At 39.2% G+C, this 19407-nt stretch overlaps 1 protein-coding gene across 1 annotated transcript in view; it reads right to left on the reverse strand.

The window, feature by feature from the left end:
* Nucleotides 1-19407, reverse strand: part of LOC130032401 (maltase-glucoamylase-like) — a 91210-nt gene that overhangs the window by 17335 nt on the left and 54468 nt on the right. The window contains 15 exon segments of the mRNA XM_056123957.1: nucleotides 360-444; nucleotides 1035-1183; nucleotides 5573-5689; nucleotides 5785-5819; nucleotides 6116-6249; nucleotides 7033-7171; nucleotides 7951-8035; nucleotides 8632-8766; nucleotides 12667-12729; nucleotides 13035-13145; nucleotides 13482-13610; nucleotides 15142-15267; nucleotides 16689-16801; nucleotides 17610-17706; nucleotides 17955-18123. Coding sequence (XP_055979932.1) covers nucleotides 360-444; nucleotides 1035-1183; nucleotides 5573-5689; nucleotides 5785-5819; nucleotides 6116-6249; nucleotides 7033-7171; nucleotides 7951-8035; nucleotides 8632-8766; nucleotides 12667-12729; nucleotides 13035-13145; nucleotides 13482-13610; nucleotides 15142-15267; nucleotides 16689-16801; nucleotides 17610-17706; nucleotides 17955-18123 — 1687 coding nt within the window.

Here is a 19407-nt window from a genome sequence, read left to right on the forward strand (position 1 = left end):
TAGCGAACAAGACTATCTGCACCTCTAATCAAAGTTTTGTTTTTATGATAGTAGATTATGGCAACAAATTCTTCATAGTTCTACACCCACATGACCTATACTGCTGATTTCAATTAAAGAGATGATTGTGTTTTTAAATATAGAAGATATCTTTTTCCCCTTCTGGATTGTCTAGTCAATCAGATCTGTTGCACTTATTTAAATGCTAGGGATGCAAAGGACCATAACACCAAGTGAAGGACTTCAGCTCAGAGGAAGAGGAGGTGACATAGTAGAATAAGGATCCCTACTAGAACAGTTCTTCTTGCCCAATTTACCTGCCTCGGGATCCCTCTATTGCCAGAGGACCTCATACTTACAGGTTCCAGAACAGGGCTGACCAGGAAAGCTGGACCCAGCAGGAACTGACTGTCTATGTCCCAAGTTTTCCTGTCCGACACAAACCTGGAAAGAGAAGACACATTACCGCTATTAGCATCCTCCAGCAGAATCCCAACAAAAGACCTTAAAGAAACCCCTCCTGTTTAGACTTGACTGCTTCATATATTATATTATCCATTACTTTTTGACTGGACACATTACTCACTATCTACAAGGCATGTGTTGCAGCTCCAGACATGGCTGAATTAATATATGTTATCACCATAGATATCTCCACCTTCCTCAACCTGAACACATTTCATGTGCAAATATGGCCTTCATCCTTACAGATTTTCCTAAATGCCTTCTTTTATGACCTGAGATGAACTGAGCTGACACAAAAAGAAAAACAGATGGGTTTCCTGATATAAAAACTAGAAAGAAAATATTTCGTGTTATAATTTACTCTTTCAGAGAAAAAGAGATTAAATCTAGCCTTTTATCGAAGACCCAAGGCATAATTTATACTCTGCTGAAAGAGTGGTGAAGCATGGGCTCTGCCCAGAAAGCTATGACAAAGGCAATCACAGTTTCCTTTTGATTTGAAAGCATGGCTTCCTCAATTGGAACCACAAAGAATGCAAATTTCATTGGGACCCCAGTGAGATACTCACTCATGGAGTAGAGGTCGCACAACAGTAACGCCCTCTGTGTTGGCCAGGTGCATCAGGGTATAGAGATATGGCAACAAGGTGTATCTGATGTTCAGGACATTTCTGGAGAGATCCTCAAATTCTTTATCCCAGGACACAGGGTCTTGATTCTGAAAAAGTAAAAAAGTGCTAGCATTGGTGGGATGAGGTGGAGGGGGTGAATAGGGGGTGGGGGGAGAATTAAGAAGTTCACTAATTATTTATTCCAAATGATGATGAAAAACAACTAAAGCAATGATAATTATAGATGAGACAGAATATTTTTAATAGACCAAAGTGACATTTTTACTGAAACTATCCAACGGCAGCTAATAAACTATCTGCAGATAGAAAACAGGAAGAATAACATTTTAAAAAAAACAATGACAATTGTATTCACTGAAGCATGAGTACCAGCCAGTGTACCTGATGATGATTTGTATGTCTGCTTTAGAAATTCATCCATTCAGTTCTTATGCCCATCTTTAAATGAAAATTGTCTATTTCCACCACATTGTATTACATATATCTGAATATTGTCTCCCCATCCAATACATGGCTTGCATATATTTTCTCCAATTCCAAAAGATTATCTTTTCATTTTGTTGTTTCCTTTGATCCATGGAAAGTTTTCTGTTTGACATTGTCCTGCTTGTTATTTTTGCTAATAATTTTTGTCTTAATGTCATATCTAAAAATTTCAATGCCAAGAACAGAATCAGGAAGCTTCCTCTCTCTTTTTTTCTGAGATCTGTTTTAATATTTCTTTTCTTCTATAATCTTTCTAGTTTCTGGTATTATATTTAGTTTATTTTTGTTAGAGGTGATGTTAGTACTCATAATCAGAGACCAATTCATTTGGCTATGTGTTGATTGCTTAGTTTTTTTTTAACATCTCATATTAAATATGCCATGTTTTCTACATTGAGAATTTCTGGATCTACTGTGAAGTGTTAGTTTTCAGTATATCCAAAGGTTTTTTCTAGGCTCTCTTATGTGTCTATTTTTAACTCCAGTATCATAATGTAAGGTTTATTATAGTTCTGCAATAAAGATACATAATATTTTTAACTTTGTTCTTTCTCACGATTGTTTTGATTATAGAAAGTCTTTTATAGTTCCAAACCATTCTTCAGAGATTTTCTTTGTTACAACTTTAAGAAATTTCATGTGAATTTTTATAGAAATTAGCTCTCTGAATGGCTTTAAATTGCTTGGTTATTTTAACATTATTAATTCTACTAATCCATAAGCAAGGAAGGTATTGCCATTTGTTTTTGTTAAACTTCTTTCATCAATGTTATAGTTTTCAGTAAACGAGTCTTTCACCATCTCAATTACATGTATTCCTAAATATTTTGTTGCTTTTTGATGCATTATAAATGAGATTGCTTTTTTTACCTCTTCAGATATTTCATTGTGAATAAAATATAATTTCTGAAAATTTATTAGCTTTGATAGTTGTTGTACCACGTATAGGGTTTTTTATATGTAAGATCATTAAATTATCAAGAGATTATTTTACGTCTTCCATTATTTTTGTATACCATTTATATCGTGTTCTTGCCTGATTGATTGTTCTGATTAGGACTTCAACTACTATGTAAATTAGGAGTGATATTAATAAAACCTTTGACCTGTCCCTGATATTAAACAGGTTTTCAATGTTTCACTGTTGAATATAACACGTGTGTGTCAAAGTCTGTATAATGTAGGATAGAATACTTCTAGTGGGTGAAACAAACTGAGTAAAAAAAATTTTTTGTTAAGAGTTTTTATCATAAAAGGATGTTGTTCTTGTCATAAATTTTCTCTGCACCTATTGAAATTATGATATAATTTTTATCTTTCATTCTGTTAATGTGGAGTATCACATTAATTTGTTTGCATATATTGAACCACCTTTGTATGCCAAGGTTTAAATTATACTTAATAAAGACAAAGAATTCTATTTTTATTTATTTATTTATTTATTAGTCTACACCTAGTAGTGCTCAGTGATCATTCCTGGCAGTGGGCAGGGAGCCATACACATTGCTGGAAATCTGTCTGGAACTGTCTCATGCAAGGCAAGTGCCTTAATCCCTGTACTATCTGTCTTGCCCAGGCACCTCATTCTTACTGTGCTATTATTTTGTTCAGTTTTAACTCTTTATTTATCAGGTATATTGATGTGCAATTTTCTTTCATTATAATGTCCATAATTTATAATTTATAATGGAAAACCAGAGTTAGTATCAAGGTAATGTTCCTATAAAATGAACATTGGTAATGTTTAGTACATGTCAATTTTCAGGAAGTTTTAAAATAATTGTCATTAGTTCTTAAAATGTTTGATAAAATTCACCAAGGAGACCACTTAGTCCTGGATTTTTTTTGGGGGGGGGAATTTTTTTGACTATTGAAACAATGTCTTTATTCATTGCTGTCCTGTTCATATTTTTATTTCTTCATGACTCAATCTCTCTAGGATTTGTTTGTTTAGTATGCCTAGAAATTTCTTTGTGTCTTGTAGGTTGTCTAAATATGTTAGTATACAATTAATAATAGAAGAATCTCATGATTTCTTGTATTATTTGGTGTTATATGCAAGATCTTCTTATTTATTTATCATTTTCCTTATTTATTTTATTTATTATATTGTTTTTGGGGTCTTCAGATTTTAGGACGTCCAACTAGATGTTTGTCAATTTTTCCGTATCTTTTTGAAAAATCAGCTCTGAGTTTTATTTAATCTTCTCTATTACTTTTATGGTCTATTTTCTTTATTTCTGTCCTTAACCTTAGTTCCTTTATTCAACTTGCTTTAATCTCAGCTATCTTGCTGTTTTTAGTTACCTTAACTGAAAAGTTAGAGACCCTTCGAGATTTTTCAATTGCAAATGATCAATGAAATAAAGCTGTTGCAACCACTGGCTTCAATATGAAGGAAGATGTGTTCAGTAATAATTTCTTGCAGACACTAAAGTGTCTGTGCCATTTGGGGTTTGGAGAATTAGAGCTGATTCAGTCGATGCAGCTTCCTGATCTAGGGACTGTGTTTTGGCAAGGAGAGGCCCTCAGGGTCCCAGGACAAGGCTTTCCATCTCGAACCAGGCCATGGTGAGAGGGAAAGCAAAAATTTTGTTCTTGTTGTTGTTGTTAATGACATTAGTAATTTATCACTAAAAAAGTTTTTTAGAACCACTTTTGGTGCATTTTATAAACTTTTTAAATTGAATCATCTATATCTTCATCTATAAACTTTTTAATATTATGTTTATATTTTTAAGATGTTTCTGTAACTTCAATTTTCTCATGTTTATTAATTCTTTAGTTCATACTGTTATTGATACTTAGTTTTCATAGATGACATATAATTGGACAAAAAGTATATACGTATAGATGCTAAATATTACCAAAATGAGAGAAATACAAATAAAACCACCACGGCATATTATCAAATACCTGTTAGAACGGATGATATCCAAAAGCTAAAAAATAACAAGTTTTAGCTAAGAAGTGAAAGAAGGGGAAATCTGTATGCAGCACTGATCTTAATTTACAGCTTCTGTGTTAAATGGTATGTTTTTATTCAAAGTTTGAAAAAGGAACTGCCATATGATATAGCAATACCACTTGTACCACTTGTGAGTTTGTGTCTGTATATATGTGTGTCTATATGGAGATATAAAATAAATTAATATTAAATATACGGCTGGAGCGATAGCAGGCTGGAGCGATAGCACAGCGCTAGGGCGTTTGCCTTGCACGCAGCCAACATGACCAACCCAAGTTCGATTCCTCCACTCGGAGAGCCCGGCAAGCTACCGAGAGTTTCTCGCCTGCACAGCAGAGCCTGGCAAACTCCCCGTGACATATTCGATATGCCAAACACAGTAACAACAAAGTCTCCAATGGAGACGTTACTGGGCCCGCTTGAGCAAATCGATGAACAATGGGAGGGCCTTTACCTTTTTTTTGCCTATTAAATATATGACAGGACTCAAGAATATGTATAGTTTATGGAATATTACTTAGCCATGAATAAAGAACTCCTATCACTTTCAACAACATAGATGGATCTGATTTCACCATGCAAAATGAAATATGTCAGACAGAAAGATCAATACTAACTACTGTATCATGTCATTTATACGTGGTATCTAAAAAAAGTAGAACACATGGAAACAAATTGCAGATTGGTGGTTATAAGATATAAGTTTATGCCCTTTGGCCACTTCCCCCGAAGTGGCCAAAGGGCATAAACTTACTTCGGGGGAAGTGGCCAAAGGGCATAAACTTACTTGTAAATTGCATATATTCTGGTAATCTAGCATGTGGCATAGTGACTAAAGTTAACAATACCGTGGCATTTATTTGAAATTTTCTAGGAGGGTAGATATTATATGGTTTCAGCATAAGGATTTAGTTGTTTTTATGGTGTCTCCAGGGATCACAGCTCTCATGAATTGTAGCTCAGAACTGGAGACTATTTTCATGTCCATGCATAACTTTTGAACTAAGAGCAAATATCCTACCCTGGTCCCAATGGTGTTATGGTTCCTCGAGAAGGGGTAAAAGGCCCCCAGCTGCATCCAGCGAGCACACATCTCATATTCAGCATCTCGAAAGAACCCACAAATATCTGCTCCTGTCTGGAAAAAAGAATGGAAGAAAATGTGGCTGTTAATGGCTTTTGAAAGATGTCACCATTTACCTGATGATTTAGAGTGGTGCCAGGGACACTTACATAGGATATGCCGAAGAGGCTAAACTCCATCATGCCTGCAATGAGAGCACACTGTGTCAGATACCATGATTGGCACCTGCCTCCTCCTCGCTTAGATCATTTTTGTTTTTGTTTTCAGGCCTGGGCTCAGGGTCTCCATGTGTGAAAGTTGATCCCAGCAGAGCTCAGGGGACCATGCAGTGCCAGATTGCAGAGCAGGTGCTTCAGCCCATTGAGCTTTCTTCCCAGCCTTTTCTCAGATTTTTATCAGGAAACCTATCTCCATGCCTCCCCATCACCACCTACCCTCCCCACACCAGCAAGCAGAGACCCTGGGAACATGCCCACACACCAATGATAGATTTCTTCAACTGGTCCCACCCAGAAGTGTTGTCTCCCAGCCAGTGTCCTGCCCAGCGACCAGAAGATGGGTACGTGGAGCGGGTGACGACAATCCCTCGCTCTCCAGTCACTTCCTGCACACCTCTGGTTGGAGAGAATGAAGGAGATGATTGTGAGCCAGAGCAGGGGAGAAAAGGCCACAAAGGTTTTCTTTCCAGATTTTCCAGGCCTACAGTATGGTGACCAATTGCCACTATGTTATTAGAGAGAAAACAGAAATGGAAATCATGATAGGATTCCAGCTGACTGAGTCCAGATGATGGACGGACATGCTTTAACAGAGTAATTTACACTATTTAGCAAAAAGAAAGAAAATAACCATGGAATAAACTCTTTGGGTCAATTTAGAGAAGTTTCTATTGCTATTTATTTACTCAACACCTAGCATTATGTAGTCAGAATGACTCTGTATAAGGCTTTCTTTAGGATAAATTTTGTTACTTGTCCTAATGAATACACAAAATACCACAGTATTAATTCAGAAAAGTATCAGTTGGATGTCCAATAAGAATGATTGAAATGTGTGTTAGAGAGAGAGAGAGGTCACTTTAGAAATAAAGGAGAGAGCTATCTAGTCCTCTGCCTCCTTTTTCTGTGAAAGCTCATTAGTTTTCATCAAATGTACAATGGTAAACCTCTGTCCTGCTTCTGAGTTTCTTACTAGCAGGACAATGCCTTGTTTAGATCAGCCTCCACGGGCTCTGGCTTCATGCTAGCAAGTAGTTGTTTAATAAATGTGAGCTGTGACCCTGTTGTAAAAGTCTTATTAGCCCTTGTAAGGGGGATTGAAAAGGAAAGTCAGTGGTGTCATCGGCCATGGGCAATCACTGCAGGTTGTACGACAGAAGAAGGGAGATGACAACTCACTCGTAGGTAGGTCTGGTCTGGGACCACCCATATAGGTTATGCACATTGTAGTGTTGTACTTTGGTGCCATCTTCCAGGATATGCTCACTCTCCATGCACAGGGTCTTGCTGCTTAGACCTCTGTCTCTCGTTTCCAGATCTGAAACAAGAGATGCAGAGATGGGAAAGCTACCCAGATGCTATTCACCCCAGCTTCTCATCAAGGCCTCTTTGCCACTGTAGGGGTCTCTCTCCTCCCAAGGGGAATGAGGGTACACTCATCTCTGAGATGCAATGACACCCACAGAGTGTTTCAATATCAATCCTCCAGGGTGAGGGTGGGGCCACAAGGTAGAACACGCAGTGACCAAACCTGGTGACTAACAGCCTCCAATCTAAGCTTCTCTGATGTACATTATTACATATAAATTACATATATATTACACACTATATATAAATTACATATATATTACATATAAATTACAAAAAACATGATTCCATAAACATATTAAGCCTCCTAATTTAGATAAGCTCAAGCATTCTACTGCACGTCATATAAGTATTGTACAATGATGTTCTATAACAGAGGTATGACAATAAGTGTGACTCCAATGTCCATGTTGTCATGATAGATGGGGAAGCAATAACATTCCCCAGTTAGTGACCCAAAAATTAATCATAAAGGAATTGACATGTCTGAATTAGATCTAGCTTTCTGAACAAATTTGAGGAATTCATTCGGTGGAGCCAGTAATTTTCATGGACCCAAGTGGGTAAAGTACTTGAAGTCTATTTGGCTATGACATCCTCCTCCCACCAATAAAAACACTAGTGAGAATGTGTGCTAGTGATCAGGAAAAGCCCCTGACTGCTGGACTCTTGCATGGGGCACTCCTGAGAGCCATTACTCTGCTAACAGAGAGTACCCAGGATGCTTACGTGGCATATAGGGAGGTCGGTTCAGAGTGGGATTTTTGCAGCCTTCAACTGCCCCATTCACAAAGCTGGAGGGTTCATTCATATCCTAGAAATGTCAAACAGGTTTATTTTACTTTTTTTTTTTTTTTTTTTTTTTTGCTTTTTAGGTCACACCCGGCAATGCACAGGAGTTACTCCTGGCTCATAGACTCAGGAATTACTCCTGGCGGTGCTCGGGGGACTATATGGGATGCTGGGAATCGAATCGGGGTTGGCTACATGCAAGGCAAATACCCTACCCATTGTGCTATCACTCCAGCCCCTTATTTTACTTTTGAAAATGATTTATATGCTGTCAATTCAGAGGCAAGGAAGTGGTGAATGAAATAATTCACTGTGTCATAAAACCCTGAATACAAACCCAGGGAAATGCACCCAATCTAGCTGAAAATGAACTGTAATATCTAGAGAGAGAAATTTTTATTTGTAAAACTTCTTGTTTGAGTATGTGAGAACACTCTATTGCAAAAAATTTTTGGTAATCACAGTGGGATTTACTACCAAGTGGACCAATTGCATCTGATATATACAAAGTCTTTCTTAATGATCACTACTAGGAGATTAAAGTTCAGCCATACAGCTGCTTAGACACACAGAAATAAACATGCCATCTGTGTGTGCACAAGCAAAACACACACTTACAATCCATATGCCATCATACTTCAGGCTCTTTTCGGGTTCCCGGGTATTGGTGTGTAATTCTTTCAACTCATTCTTCCACCAGTTTATAGCTGAAGTTCGGAAAAAGTCTGGGAAAGCTGCATGAGCTCGGTACAGCTGTCACATAAAAACAAAATAGAATTTATTTATAATCAAAAAAATTAATAATTAAGTAGTAATTTAATATAATAATTAGATATAATTTATTCTAATCAAGTCTATTGGGCAGCAATAGGCATTTACTGAAAACTCAGGCAAAGTCTTTAACTATGGATTATCAAAAGAAAATAAAACATAACAGTGCAAAGCCTAAATAATTTGAGTTTATTCCTATTACAATGAGATAGCATGGGCCGGACTGATAGCATAGAGGGTAGAGCATTTGCCTTGCATGCGGTCAACCAAGCTTCAATTCCTCTGCCCTCTCGGAGAGCCCGGCAAGCTACTGAGAGTATTCTGCCCTCATGGCAAAGCCTGGCAAGCTACCCGGCATATTCGATATGCCAAATTAAGTAACAACAAGTCTCACAATGGAGAAGTTACTGGTGCCTGCTCGAGCAAATCGATGAACAATGTACAGTGCTACAGTGCTACAATGAGGATGAAGGGGGGAAAAGCATAATTTAAATGGTTTCCTAGCATTTGGAAAGCAGCCATTAGACTTCCAACACTGTGAATTCACTGTCTTTTGTATTAAATGTTCAACCCTCAACTCTCCCCTGCAGTGTCCTCAGCATTCCTTTGACATGTAGAATGGGCTGGAGAGACACAGTCTGGGAAGGAAAGACATCTGCTGCTCAGTCTACAGATTGGAAAGCAAGAGCCTGATTGTCTTCGTCTCCTGTCTCCTTACCACTGAGAAAGAGGGAGACTGAATTGTATTAGACTAGACTATTTAACTAATATCCACCTGTGTTTTCTGTAGCTTCAGAATAAATTGAAAACTTAATTGTGAATCTAGTAATTGGGAGAAGGTAAGAAGAAGTTTTAGCCTTCCTCACCATTGACTGATCATCCCTAAATAATGAATAAATTATTCATATCTTCATTTTAACTTGGAAGTTATCCTTAACCAATACAAAAAGAGCAAGGACCTTATGCCTTATTCCACTGGTTCTGTTTGACCAGCGAAACCAGACAAAATAAATGCTACTAATGTATAATAAATTGTGGGGTTCAGAGTTGCCCCCCAATGAGCGGCTCTCCAGCATGGCCCCAGAGGCACATGGACCTAATTCAAAACTCAGGAGCTTTCAGCAGAAATGTAAATGGACTATGCATTAAGCGACTGTGCTGTGCCTCCCTCGCCACAGGAGGGAAAGGGTGTCTGTCTCTTCCACCTTCTCCTCCCCCCCCCCACCCAAAGCAGAGTGGCCGCCACCTCAGAGCTTATTGGACAGTCAGGAATGAGCCGGTAGTGATGGGGCAACTGCCACCTCACGGGATTGGGGGCAAAACTGGCATGTTCTTTCTCCCCTGCCGAGTCCACGAGTTGCCCCCCATGAGCGGCTCTCCGACACAACCATTGACCTAGAGGCACACAAACCAATCTCAGAACTCTGCGGCTTTTGGCAGAAATCCCTCCAGACTTAATTAGTAAAATGCCAGAAATCCAAAATATTAGTAAAATATCAGAAATCCAAACATCATGTGGTTCTCATAACCAGCAATACAAAACAAATTATTTCACAATGCCTTTTCAGCAGGTCTGATTGTTGGGGGAAAATTCCAAATAATAATGGTGCATCTTTTGTCAGAATAATGAATGTAATCAAAGTAGAGATAGAGTTAAGTGGAAATCATCTGCCTCACAGGCATAGGGGATGGGTTCTTGGTGGTGGAAAATATGCACTGGTGAAGGGATGGGTGTTTGATCATTGTATGACAGAGACTTAAACCTGAAAGTTTTGTAACTTTTCTAAAAATGATCCAATAAATAAATGTAAATAAATAAATAAATAATTTGTAGGGTTCAATAGCGATAGCACATTCTTTTATTGGTGACGGAACCTCTTTCCCAGTCAAGTGATTTAAAAGCCTAGGATCTGGCATGAAAACAGATACACAAACCAATGAAACAAAATTTAATCCCAGAAATTAATGTACAGAGATAGTCAATTGATCTTTAGCGTAAGGGTACCAGAACACACAATGGAGTGATGATACCACAGGTACAACATTTGCCTTGCAAGCCGCTGACTAGGGTTAGATCCCTGGGGCCACTTTGGTTGCCCAATACCACCAGGAGTGATCCCTGAGGTCAGAGTCAGGAAAAAAAAAAGCCCTGATCACTGCCAGGCATAGCCTTCAAACAAACAAATGAATCTTTTCTTTTTGTGATACTACAGAGGATAAGACTTTCCTTGCATGCAGCCCACCTGCATGTATACTAATGAGTTCAATCCCCCATATCCCATATGATTTCATGAAGACTGACAGGAGTAATTTCTGAGTGCAAAGTCATAAGTAACTCTGGGTACCACTTGGTGTGCTCCCCCCAAAAGAAGATACATAAGTGTTTGGGATATAATATATAATGATGTGACAGTTATTGCTGATGTTGTACATGTAAAACATATATCTTAACCATGCTCAACAAATACACATCCAATGGGTAACTATATAAGGTGATGGTATATAATAAACCTATTATCATTATTTTAATATATATGTGCATGTGCATGCATATAAAATATCTCTATTATTTACTTCATAATTTTATTAGTCAATTATACTTCAATTAAGCTGGAGGCAGTGATATTTTTAAAAAGTAAATAAAAATCAAGGAGTACATGGCTTGGAACTTCTCTGATCTGGCAGATTCCTGTGTGCATATGGCTTGCCACCTAAACTAAAGTGATCATGGTCACGGTCCTCCCATTGTTCATCGATTTGCTCAAGTGGGCCCAGTAACATCTCCATCATGAGACTTGTTGTTACTGTGTTTGGCATATCGAGTATATCACAGGTAGCTTGCCAGGCTCTGCCGTGCGGGCGAGATACTCTCAGTAGCTTGCCTGGCTCTCCGAGAGGGGCAGAGGAATCAAACTAGAGTCGGCCATGTTGGCTGCGTGCAAGGCAAATGCCCTACTGTTGTGCTATCGCTCCAGCCCAACTAAAGTGATCTTCTATGGAAAAACAGGGAACATGAAGCAAGGTATTCTCCCTAGAATCCTTCTCTGAGATCAATTATAAGTAAGAACTTGTTCTCGATTGGGAGCAAGTTTCAACATAGACTAGCACTGGAACAAAGAACATAGTAGAGAAACCGAAGGAAGAGGAGTGCGGTGGTAATGAGTGAATAGGGAGGAGTCTGTTCAAGAAAGAAAGATGTGCAGAGAAGACCCAAGCCCTGAAGATGGGAGCAGGGGTGAAAAAACAACAAAACACAGCAGCAAGAAACCTACTAAATCTGGTAGAAGACAATAGTTTTTGGAGGTATTGTCACTGTCACTGTCCTCCCATTGTTCTTCGATTTGCTGGAGTGGGCACCAGTAACATTGTGAGACTTGTTGTTACTGTGCTTGGCATATTGAATACATCACAGGGAGCTTGCCTGGCTTTGCCATGCAGGCGAGATACTCTAGGCAGCTTGCCGGGCTCTCCGAGAGGGGCAGAGGAATTGAACATGGGTCGGCCAGGTCGGCCACGTGCAAGGCAAACATCCTGTCCGCTGTGCTATTGCTCCAGCCCTTTTTAGATGTATTACCCAGGGGCAATTTCATGCATCTTTGAATCTGACAACCTTGAATTTTAAATTCCCTCTGTTACTTGAAACCATGAACAAGTCATGTCATCTCTGAGTCACTAAACTGAGGGTAGTAATACCCACCTCCCAATTAGAAACCAAAAAAGATGATGTAAAATAATTGTTACCTAGGGAGACATACAAGACAGGCTCCCTGAGGTTATTCCCTCACTATACCCACACATCCAAGGCAAAAAATTCAGCAAACTAAATAAGATTGAATCTTGATGACAACCCTGAATTTCTCATGCCCACCAAGAACCCTTTACCTTCACTTGAGTATCCCAGTCTAGAGAACTGTTTATAACAACACCGGGTAAATCAGGCCAGACCTATGAAAAGAAAAATGTTCAGAAGCAAAGCACTAGGTAATTTCTCTCACCCCAGTATCTCCTAAGAAACTGTACATCGTGGTCCTAGGAGTGATACATTTTTATTTTCAGGTAAGATTGATTTGGGGGAAAAGTAGACACCATGATGTATGCAGTTCTTTAATAATTCTTAACCATGCTGATAAACACTGATCGAGAAAGTTACTACATCTGACTCAAAACTACAATGGGAAAATCCAAGAAACCACCCACTCACACTAGTACCAACACCCCAGCAAAGGTTCAGAAATCAACAATGGTTATACCTTTCCCCAGACAATGCTTCCATCACTTGGATCCTTGATGAAAACATCATTCTCTTTCCCCAGCTCAAATGCAGGATAGGGCTGAGTCTCATTGCCAGAAATGGCTGGATCCTGAAATGAATTCACACAGGTGAGGAGAGAAAAGCCAAAGATGGAGAATTACTCAGAAGATGACTCAAAAGAGAAGGCATTGCCTCCCCTTGGACCCTATGAATATGCGTAAATGGACACATACATATTTTTTATTAAGGTAGCCTTGGCTTTCACTCCAATTCTGCACTATTTAAGTGTGTTACCCCCACTCCCACAGCCAATGTATCAATATTCCTTCTTCACAGTCCATTAGACCTAGGAATCTCTGTTCAAAAGAAGCAGAAGATAAAGCATTCTCCACCAATCCCCATGGGCTTTCCTAAGGCAACTCCTCATGTTCCCATGGGCACTGACCAGAATGAGGATGATTCGCATCCCATCGTTCTTTATGCGATTAATCAGCTCTGGGAAGCCCTTAAACTTGGGGTTGAGGGTGAAGTCCAGCTGTCGCTCCATGTAGTCAATGTCAGAGTATTGCACATCCTGGGGAGGGGAAATGCACAAGAAACTGAGACTGCTGGCTTAAACATCCCGATTCTAGGTGAAAACCCCCCTCCACCAAGTGATAATGTGTCAAGTGGCTTCTTTCTTTAAAACTCTAGTTTTGTTATTTGTTAAGTTGTAGTCTAGGAAATTCATCCAATTTTCTAGTTTATTGTCATAAAATGAAGTGGGGGCAAGAATAAATCAACAAAATAGAAAAATATAGTGATAAGACCTATTTGCTAGGGATATGATAAAAATAAAAGAAAACAATGAATGATAAACTGCCTTGTAATGGCCGATGGTTAAAAGGATCAGTTTTCTTATGATCAAAACCTGTTTTCAGATGCACAAGAGAAGAAAAGAGTGTGTTTCCATAGGTGCTTCCTCCAAAGAGATCCCTACATTAGACTCTGGATCAGCTCAGACTTCAGGGAACAGTGGCCGAAGTTCTCAAAAAGATTTTACCTATAACCACTGTGATGTACTGGATTTGGCCCTGGTTTTGTTCGTGTAATAAACAAAAGTACTATTGGGGAAATCTTCTGTTCTTATGGCACCAAGATTGTTCATAACTAAACGATTTTTGAGGCAATTTAAGAGATGTGGAGGTATGACATAGTACAAAAGAACCCTTGGTTGTTGGAAATGATCACTCTGGGCAGGAAATGAGTGTTGAAGTTGGTAAAGGGATAAACTTTCAGTATCTGTGTTGCAAACCAGAATGGCCAAAATGAGAGAGACAGAGAGAGAGAAAGAGAGAGAGAAAAAGAGAGAAATAGAAGTAGTTTCCAGAGAGACAGGAGTGGGGTGGTAGGAAAACTGGGACAATTGGTAGTGGGAAATGCACACTGGTGAAGGGGACGGGTGTTGGAACATTATATGACTGAAATCCAATCATGGACAAATTTGTGACTGTGTATTTCACTGTGATTCAATTAAAAGAATATTCTTTATAGAGTGTTAACTAGAATTCATCTGCCTCACAGGGACGGGGAGGGGTGGGGGGTGGGGTTTTATTGGGGTTCTTCATGGTAAAAAATAAGTATTAAGTATTGGTAAAGTATTGGTATTGGTAAAGGGAAATGTGTTTGATATTTGCATGACTGAGACATAAACCTGAAAGCTTTGTAACCTTTCCCACAGTGATTCAATAAATAAAAAAAAAAAAAGAATTTTCCTGGTGAGTAAACGCTGAATACATACCTCTTTTTATAATTCTGAATATTTCCAATTAAAAATAAAATACACCCCAGCAAAAAAAAATAAAAAAATAAAAGAATATTCTTTAAAAGAAAACAAAAAAAGAACCCTTGGTTGGCTATAAGGGTCCCTCCCTTGGTGAATCACATGAATCTAGATGGGGACAGTAATCTCCCAGAAATGCTGGATTGGGGTGAGTTCTTCATGGTATTATGTGAGAAAGATCTTTGCAACTTGATTGACTAGCTCCCTTCCCAATCAAACAAATGAATCCAGTACTGGCTCTTAGGAGGTTTCAGAGCTAGCACACCACAGATTAAGAACTTACATAGGGGATCTGGGCAGCCACCATTCTATCATACAAATCGGCAATCTCTGAATCATTCTGGTATCCATAACGGCAGAGCTGAAATCCCAAGGACCAGTAAGGAACCATCACTGGGCGACCAACTAGCTAGAAAAATAAATAAACCATATTAGTAATTAAACGGGAAGGTCTGTATTAAGGAAAACAAAAGAAGAGGGGCACTTTAAAATTGCCCCAGGAATAACACCCAAGAATACCTGTGATAAATACCAGGAGGTTCAGTCCATGGCTTGGAGGCCAGCTGCACACTCTAGGGGCAAAGACAGCTCAGATAGAGAAGGGAGTACCAAATAAAGAGTGTTGGGAAGATCCGCCCAGGATGGGAGATGCTTGCTGAAAGTAGACTATAGACTGAACAAGATTGCCACCCAATGCCTCTTTTGCAAACCACAGCACCCAAAAGGAGAGAGAAAACAAAAGGGAGTTCCCTGCCACAGAGGCAGGGCGGGATGGGGGGGATGGTGGGTGGGAGGGATACTGGGATTGGTGGGGGTGGAGAATGGGCACTTGTGGAGGGATGGGTACTTGATCATTGTATAACTGAAATCCAAGCACAAAAATTTGTAAGTCTACAACTCTACCTCATGGTGTTTCACTAATAAAAAATAAATAAATAAATAAATAAATAATTTTTTTTAAAGTGCCCCAAGTCTGAGAGTCAACAAATTTAATTCTAGAGAGAAATTAAGTGTGCAAAGCTCCTCTCATCTGGGAGAAAGCATCCTACTAGGCTTGATTACACTCTGTAGAATTTAGGAGAAATACGGTCTGATTCTGATATCTAGGAGCATCCTAACATATTAGCTAATAACAGAATCTAAACACCAAAGGGCCTGGGTTACAAACAGGCTCCATCCTGTTGGCTAATATGACTCAGAAAAATTTAACTATCCTTTATATACATTTAGTTTCTTCTCCCACAGTTAGAGATAATAACAGTATTTGATTCATACTGGTTTGGAGGATGATGAAATAAGTGAAAAAATGTTCTGATATTCAGCAAATATCTCAGTGATATTCCATAGGTTTTACATATAAGTTACTGCTGCCACCAAGACAGCTGTCATGGTCACTATGACCAACAGAGTCACCAATCAAATCTTTCGTTACTGCCACTTCTATCAGCCTTAACACCATCAACATTACTACATCATGGCCAGAATCTTAACCACTGCTTCCACCATTGTGACAGTCACCACAACCATCATCATCATCACCATCATTCCTCATTATCACATCTACCACCACAATCACCATCACTATTTTTATGGCCTCCACAACCAATGTCGTTACTACTATTTATGCCACTCTCAGAGGCTTTGAGATGATAAGAACTGGATGTTCATTTGGATTTCACTTATTGTTGCTGTGTTGCTTGATCTATAAACCTGTATCTCAGAAACATCAACAATTCCAGTTACTATTTGAGAGCTGTACTAATGAATATGGGTGTGGGCACTCATAAAATATTATCTAAACACATGGTAATCAATTAAACTAAAACTTACCTCAGTGTATTGCTGAGTGACAAGTTCTGGAGTGGGCCCCAAGACCACATAAAAGTCCAGAATTCCTCCTATGGTACGATATGTTACAGCTGGCATGGGCTGGAATGTCACATCTGAAATTATAGGAAAGTACCAACCGGGTTAGAAAGTTTCAAGGTGTGGGATTCCCCTTGAATTCATTCTATGTTCTCCCACTTCCTTAGTATTACATGTAATACTAAGTATTACATGTATTATATGTAATACTAAGAGGAAGTATTTTTATTATACCTACACAGAGTTGAAAAGTCAGTAACATGGTCCTACCTGGATTTTCCCCATGGCTGTGTTTTATTGAATATGTCTGATAAGCCAGCTCATTTTATATTATTATTGTAACTTAGAATAACTTAAGTCTTAGAAAATTTTCCTCTTACATAACCATCCTGTATTGTCAAAATCAAGAAGCTGACATAATAGAATACAATTGATCAGCTAGAGAACTTTAGATGTCCCCAGTTTTCATGTGTATGTTTTTCACACACCACTTCCTGATTTTCCTCCTTTTTCTCAATATACCATACAAATTTTCTTAATCCCATAAGTCCCTCAGAGTACGCACTCTAACCCACAGTTTCACCAGTAATTCAAAATACACCAACATCTCTCACTGGATCTAAAGTCCTTTGGGTTTTTAAGTGTTCACTTAGTTTTGCTATCCCTGTTTTTGTAATTTTAGCCAAGTAAAAGTTGGGCTGGTTTTTGTTGTTGCATGTTACTGAATAGAAATAAATAGAAAGATTATCCAGAAAGAAAAATAATAATAACTGCCCAGAAGATAATAATTTTGGCTTCAGGGAGCATCTAGATTAAACACACACTAAAATTCCTCAAGAAGGATTTCTTCACAAAAAACAAGGGGAGATGCTGGCATTCTCTTACCCATGGCATTGCTGTTTAGCAGGAGCACCCCGTGGGCATTTCCTTCCTCCTCCATGGCCATGTAGTAGGGTTGGAAACCATAAGAATTCTTCAGGTACTAAAAGAGTCATGTGAGGTAGTTGGTTAGAAGGGACTGTGCCAGGGAGAGAAACAACAAAATCACAAGAGTAGTTATATCTAGACTTATGTGAAATAAATAATAAGCAAAGGAGTCTAAAAATTGTCCCACATGTCTATAAGCAGAATGTGACCTTCCAAGTGGAGTATTGGAAGACAGAGCATGAAGGGAATTCTATGTGGGTGAAGAGAAGCCAAGTCACGGGATGCCAGAGGCTCTGCTCTTACCCCAGGGGGTTCGTCTCGGGAAAACATCCCCCAGGTGCGCCAGTTCAAGTCTCTTCGGAAAGATGTGTGCTCATTCTCCCCAAAGCCATAGAGATAGGTGGAGGGGAGGCGCGTGGAGATACGAATGAACATGTCATTGAAAGTGAAGCCAAGGACGCGGGAGTCCCATCTGCAACACACACCAAAAAAAGGGCATATTTAGGAAAAAGTCATTCTATTGATTTTGAGCAGTTAACTTTCCAAGGACAATCAGACTTTTGGTTCTCTCCTCCTATTCAAAATACAGGGGGAGGGAAGCCTATTTGATAAAAATAATCATAGTTGTCCTGTGACCAACCTGAATTTGATTGCTTTTGTCCCCAATGTCCCCTGAGGATACATAAGAGTAATTTCTGAGCACAGAGAAAGGAGTGAACCCTGAATATCACCAGGTGTAGTCCCCAATCCCCTAATAATAATAATAATGATAATAATTGTTCTGGCTAAAAATACAGGAACTAGGCTGGAGCAATAGCACAGCTGCAGGGCGTTTGCCTTGCATGCAGCCAACATGACTGACCCGAGTTTGATTCCTCCGCCCCTCTCAGAGAGCTCGGCAAGCTACCGAGAATATCTCGCCCTCACGGCAGAGCCTGGCAAGCTACCCGTGATGTATTCGATATGCAAAACACAGTAACAACAAAGTCTCCAATGGAGATGTCACTGGGCCCGCTTGAGCAAATCGATGAACAATGGGAAGACAGTGACAGTGACAATGGCAGCCTTTGCTTTATTTTCCTTGACTGCTAGTTCTTTTCAGTTCTCCCTTCAGAATATCAAGTCTTATTACACATCTTTGATTGCTGGCACTCCTTTCCACTCAAAGGACTGCTCTTGCTCCCCTAGGAAGATATTTTTAAAGAGACTTCTCTAGGGCTAGAGAGACAGCATAAACATTAAGGTCTTGCACATAACCAACCCTAGTTCAATTCTCAGCACCACATATGCACCCCAAAATATGGCCAGACCGATCCTGGCACACAGAGCCATGTCTAAGCCAGGCCCGAGCATTACTGAGAGTGACAGAAGTCAAAAATTAAATGATGCGCCTCTTCTCTATGACTCCCTGGTTTATAGTCCTTAGTGATTTTTTTCATCGATCACATGAATCACACAATTCCCAGCTCCACTTCCCATCACATAAGTTCCTTATTCATAATTTAGCTCAAATAGATTGGACTTCTGTCCCTCTTTTCATGCTGGCTTTGCTCCTGTCTTTGGTTCTGGGCACTTACTAAAACGTTTATCTCAAGTTTACCAACCCTTCTCCTAGATCACCATGTAGTGGAGCCTTGTTCTTATCTAAGTCATATATTAACATTGCTATAACAATGTTATTAACATGGCCCCCCAGCGCCATGTAATACCATAAACGGCCAAGACCCAGAGACCATAAAACCTAGCTCCGGGAAGC

The sequence above is a fragment of the Sorex fumeus genome, unplaced genomic scaffold (assembly GCF_029834395.1).
Source record: "Sorex fumeus unplaced genomic scaffold, SorFum_2.1 ptg000048l, whole genome shotgun sequence".
Classification (NCBI taxonomy): Eukaryota; Metazoa; Chordata; class Mammalia; order Eulipotyphla; family Soricidae; genus Sorex; species Sorex fumeus.